The following is a 6,000-nucleotide window of genomic DNA, read 5'->3' on the forward strand; positions in this document are numbered from 1 at the left end:
ATATATTAGATGTAAGGTCGCTTGAAGGACAAGGTGTCTTACACGTTTAATGGCCCCAATGCTAGAATCGAATTTGTTTGTTACTTTTTCGATGTGGCCACTCCAATCAGGTTTGTCATAGATGGTCACTCCGAGTGATTTTGCTGTAGTGACCTTGCTATCTTGAAAAATCATTAAGTGTCGGGGACTCTGTGAGAGTTCTTAGCCTCTGCCTAGATCTAGTAAGCATGAATTCGGTTTTAGCCATTTAGAACCTATTCATTAAGTGAACGAGTTGCTATTATCATCTTGACGTACATGTTACAGGCTACCATAAACTTTCCATAAAAGCCTTTAATCTTAACTTCAAATGTTTATAACTCAAAAAAGGCTGGCCACTTAATTCTTGATAATTATTGGAATACTAATCAACAATGATTTAGATAAACATATACAGGCAAAAACTAACGATAGATAAATCCGACGTTTCGGCGACATCTTGGCGCCATTGTCAAGGGAAACTAATTAAATATGCGATTTCAAGAGTAACTAAGAGTTCAGAGTTTCTAATTTGCATAAGTTAGACAAAGACTTTAGCGGGAACTGAGTCTGATTGTACATTTAAACACGGTCGTAATTGTTTAATGAGTAACATCTCATTAATGAGACAATCAAACTTGTTGTGGCATTTTTTCAACACGCTAAAACAATTGCGAAGGTCATCCGGAATCCTGCCCGCGTGTCTATTATCATAGTGATTGCGTACTGACGAGGTCTTGCTTCTATGTCCATCAACGCGTACGAACAGATGGCCACGGGTGTAACCGACATAACCAGCATCGCACTGGTCACACTTGAAGTTATACACAACGCATTGTTGATCAATGAGCTGAGGCTTAGGTTCGCTTGTCGGGAACTCCTGGGCAATCTTGCGGCTCGTAAACACCGGTTGAACACTGGTCTGCAGCTTCACACTGAGATCTTTCAACTGTGTCTTCACGATATTAGCAGACTCCTGGTCTTTAAAGGGTATGACAACCCGAGTAGTGTTTTCTGTCGTAGATCTGGACCGTAATGAGGGCTGGTCAGCGACCTTTAAATTTAGGAAGGTTTTGACAGTGGAGTCAACAAGGTGCTTGGGATATTTCAGTTTAGAGAAAACAGACTTCAGTCGTTCGCACTCCTCAGTGAAGTAGGACCATGACGAAGACAGGCGATGTGCGCGATCGAACATAGTTGTCAATAGTCCGCGCTTGTACCTATTATCGACATGACTGTGGTAATGGAGAAGCAGACCACTGTTTGTTGGCTTCACAAACACTTTAGTTTCAATACGAGGCGCTCTGTTTAGGAGTTGAGTACCGAGAAAGGGAAGCATTCCATCATTTTCGACCTCCATAGTGAAGTTGATGGCGGGGTGAGCGTGGTTGAGGGTGTTAAGAAAGTCCCTAGCTGTAGACAAATCGGGCATCACAGTGAATGCTCGATCGCGCACATCGCCTGTCTTCGTCATGGTCCTACTTCACTGAGGAGTGCGAACGACTGAAGTCTGTTTTCTCTAAACTGAAATATCCCAAGCACCTTGTTGACTCCACTGTCAAAACCTTCCTAAATTTAAAGGTCGCTGACCAGCCCTCATTACGGTCCAGATCTACGACAGAAAACACTACTCGGGTTGTCATACCCTTTAAAGACCAGGAGTCTGCTAATATCGTGAAGACACAGTTGAAAGATCTCAGTGTGAAGCTGCAGACCAGTGTTCAACCGGTGTTTACGAGCCGCAAGATTGCCCAGGAGTTCCCGACAAGCGAACCTAAGCCTCAGCTCATTGATCAACAATGCGTTGTGTATAACTTCAAGTGTGACCAGTGCGATGCTGGTTATGTCGGTTACACCCGTGGCCATCTGTTCGTACGCGTTGATGGACATAGAAGCAAGACCTCGTCAGTACGCAATCACTATGATAATAGACACGCGGGCAGGATTCCGGATGACCTTCGCAATTGTTTTAGCGTGTTGAAAAAATGCCACAACAAGTTTGATTGTCTCATTAATGAGATACTACTCATTAAACAATTACGACCGTGTTTAAATGTACAATCAGACTCAGTTCCCGCTAAAGTCTTTGTCTAACTTATGCAAATTAGAAACTCTGAACTCTTAGTTACTCTTGAAATCGCATATTTAATTAGTTTCCCTTGACAATGGCGCCAAGATGTCGCCGAAACGTCGGATTTATCTATCGTTAGTTTTTGCCTGTATATGATTATTGGAATAATGGTCAATATGTTAACATTTTTATTAAACAACAAGGCAACAAAATTTACACCAGGAAATTTTTATCGCCGACCGCTGTCAACGAGAATGCCTTGCTAGCTTTCACGTGGCCTGGTGTGGAGTAATTACTTTGATTTGTGTTGTGGTACATTGCTAAATCTGCCTTTGACAGCTTGATGGGCTATTTTTGTTGTGTCAAATTAAATGGAATATCCAAAGTAAATTATGTTGAACTAAAGCCAAGGATACACGGTTCAACATTTGTTGAGCAACAAATGTTGCAGCTTCTGTTCAACAAATGTTGAACAGTGAATCATGTGATGTTGAAAGTTGAAATATGCCTTTCAACATGTAGAAAGTTGTTGAACGTTGTTGAACGAAAATAGAGCTTGGCTCTATTCCGTTCAACAAGTTGCCGCTTGCTGAACGACTTCAACCAATCGTTGGTGTCACGTGGCTTCATGGCAATATCAACATGGCGGCCGAAGAGTTGAAATCAGCTGAGTTCGAAAGGAGTTTTGATAACACCAGTCAATTTTTTTAAGGGAATTTTTTCAACATTTTTTTTAAACAATCTTTTTAAACAATTTTTTTAAAAGGTAAACCAGTGAGCAGCATTCTGCGAATCGCAGTTGCAAAACTTGTTTATTCTCCGACGCGTTTCGTCTAACTATCGTAGACTTTCCTGAAGAAGTCTACAATAGTTAGACGAAACGCGTCGGAGAATAAACAAGTTTTACAAGTGCAGTTCGCAGAATGCTGCTGACTAGTTTACCATTAATAAAAAACCGCCATTTCAACTTCGCTCCAAAATGTGTAGTTGTTGCTCAACAAACGTTGAATGAGTATTCAACAAGTTGCAGCAACGTTTCGACAAGTCGCAACAATGTTCAAAATTTGTTGATCAACAAAAGTTGAACGATGTTGAACCGTGTATCATTCGCTTAATTTGTTTGATACTTGCAGGTTTAATTTCCATTTGGATATACGAATCCACTGCGTCCGGTTTCGCCTCTCATAATGCATGTTTGCTGCTAAACTAGTCGCGCGTCAATATCGCGCCTGCTGAACATTCTATTAGCTACTTTTGGACAACATTAGTAATTTTATCATGCTACACTTATTTATTATATGGCCAGGTCCACGAGCGGGCAAGATGAATCAAATCCTGCGCTGGTCTTGTCCAGCCACATTTATTCTTTCGCTTTTCGAAACACCAATCTTGACACTTTGTCTCCTTGCGCCCCGAAACACGTGATGTGGCAACGCGTATTTCGGGGCGCAAGTGAGTTTAAAGTAGGGAACTTGATATAGTGAACGGGTCATTTTGCATTTTATGTGCGTTGGCTGTTGGGCTGGCGTTACATATCTTCGCTACACAGTACTGACGAGCCCCAAAAAGGGCGAAACAGCTGTCCACTGTTGGGATCCTACTTTATCGGTTCTTGTCATGTTGGTGTCTCGAAACGTTTTTGACGTAGTATCAGCCTTGCAGTCTATTGCTTGTCTTCATACATTTTTTTGGCTGATCAGATCTCATGTATATCCTACGTTGGCAGCGTTTATCGTATGCGGTTCCTTGCATTTTCTGGTTTCTCAGCTGTGATTGGCTACCCGAAAGGGCAAGATGGAGCTATTTTGCCCGTCCGGGACTACTCGCCGTGTCCCGCAAGGAAAATTTCCCCGAAAGTCATATAATAAATCCTGTATTGACCAAGCTTGCTCGGTCAAGATGGCTGGATATTGGCCTCGTTATTTTTTTTGCGAGTTTATGGGCCTCAACTCCCTCTCGGTCCATAAACTCGCAAAAAAAAAAGAACTTGGCCAATATCCAGCCATCTTGACGGAACAAACTTGGTCAATAACCCATACATATTTTCATGATTGGTCCGATTTGGTGATTTTTAAATAACTTTTTGGGACCCCAATTGAGACATACTCCTCTTAATTATTTTCCGTAACCATATGAGTTCAGATATTTGTCTTAAAGAGACATATTTGCGCTTCAATTTCGCAAGTTGTTTTATTTTGCGACATCATTCTCAAATGATGTCATTTGTTAATTAAACGACTTTGTGTCAGCGAGAAAAAAATTGCAACACTGGGGTAGCATTAGCACTGGGGTAGGGGGGAGGGGGGACCGGTTAATTTCTGGGTCGAGTACAGGGCGGGTGCGCAAAAAGCCCAAACTATAAAATCTAATTCCTGGTGAAATTCTGGATTGAACTGAGTAGCCATGTATATTACGTAAACTTTAAAACTTCCTTTAATAATTTACTTTTTTTGCTAGAAATCCGGACACACATCACGGTTATTTTAGACCCGCTGACCAGGTTAGCTGCAGTATCATTTATTTAATCTCAATAGATGTTACAATTGTTTAGCAAGACATTTGGGAAGGTTTAAACTAGGTGTACGAGCACACGAAAGAAACTCCTGCAATCCAACAGCTTGGAATAAACGGGGAACCCGACCTAGGGATAATATTAGCACTCTTAAGTTTCAAAGTTGTCGTTTCTCGACATACTACCGCACAAATTGCTTGCTAACATAGGATCTTACTGGAGTCTAACTATATATCAACGCTAAAGAAAGCAACAAAAAACGAAACATTTCATTACTGTATGACAAAGTAAATGAAGATCAGGCTTGAATTCTCCCGCACGGCGGAGGCTGACCCTAGAATGTCCTACCATGCTAACCTCTCGGAGATACCATTTACAGACTCTAAGCCTATTAATTCACTGCGCGCTTCAAACCCGTCCCAAGCTCTCTGCGCCACGCCCGTACAGAATAGGTTTGTCGCAAATTACATTACATGACTGCCATCGATCTTACATACCCATGTACCCTCAATAACATCACTTATCTCTTTGGTTACTGTATATTAAATGTTCTTTTCAGTTTTTTATGAAAAATGATTTTAAGTTGAATGACGATGAAGCAATGATTTCCAAAACTGTTTAATTGCAACGCGCATCGCTGGAATACGCCAACAGTAAACCAGGGGATTGATTGACGAGTTAAGATAAACAAGAAAGGCTGACCATCTCAGCATAAATATTCTGCGAGGCGAGATAGGCCAATCGGTGAAGGCAATAAGAGCGCGAACGCAAATATAAGGAGTATAACAGATAATAAGTAACATTAGTAAGACTATCATGGTGATGAGAGATTTTCTGTAACGCTTCATGTCAAAGACCTCGGGTTGGTTTGGCAGTGATTGATTCTGAATCTGAATTCGGTGCCGTCGACAAATGCGATAAATCGTCGAGCACGTCGATGTGTTTATCACGATGCATAGAGTGACAACGAAGAACGAAACTGGGCGACGTAGCTCGTTGTCAATGAGGAACGTTCCGGCATACACCACGCTTGCTAGCCAGATGAGGCAGAGTACGAGGATAGTTTTCTTTACGGTAACGACAGCAACGTACCTGAGATGCAGTATGAGAGCAAGACATCTGTCCACGCTGACCGAGGTGAGCGTCAAAATTGTAGCGGAGACGAAGAAGGCTTGAATGGATCTGAAGATTAGACGAAGAACTGGATATTTTTCCTGGCTCACTTCGTAAATCAAAACCATAATGAACAACGGCTGGACAATCAAACCGACTGCCAGGTCAGACAGCGAGAGTCCCAAGAGTAGAATATTAGTTGGCTTATGTAAAGTTGGCTTGCTCCAAATTGCGCCGAGGACAAGGAAATTTCCAGCAAACGCCGTCAGCGAGAACACCGCGTTTA

At 41.9% G+C, this 6,000-nt stretch overlaps 1 protein-coding gene across 1 annotated transcript in view; it reads right to left on the reverse strand.

Annotated features, from left to right (window-relative positions):
• Nucleotides 1–5,179: 5,179 nt before the first annotated feature.
• LOC145467406 (beta-4C adrenergic receptor-like) overlaps nt 5,180–6,000 on the reverse strand; it is a 979-nt gene continuing 158 nt past the window's right edge. Inside the window, exon 1 of the mRNA XM_081450967.1 lies at nt 5,180–6,000. This exon is cut by the window's right edge and continues 158 nt beyond it. Within this exon, the coding sequence (XP_081307093.1) occupies nt 5,180–6,000 (821 nt within the window).

Source organism: Orbicella franksi, chromosome 2 (genome assembly GCF_964199315.1).
Source record: "Orbicella franksi chromosome 2, jaOrbFran1.1, whole genome shotgun sequence".
In the NCBI taxonomy this organism is placed as follows: domain Eukaryota; kingdom Metazoa; phylum Cnidaria; class Anthozoa; order Scleractinia; family Merulinidae; genus Orbicella; species Orbicella franksi.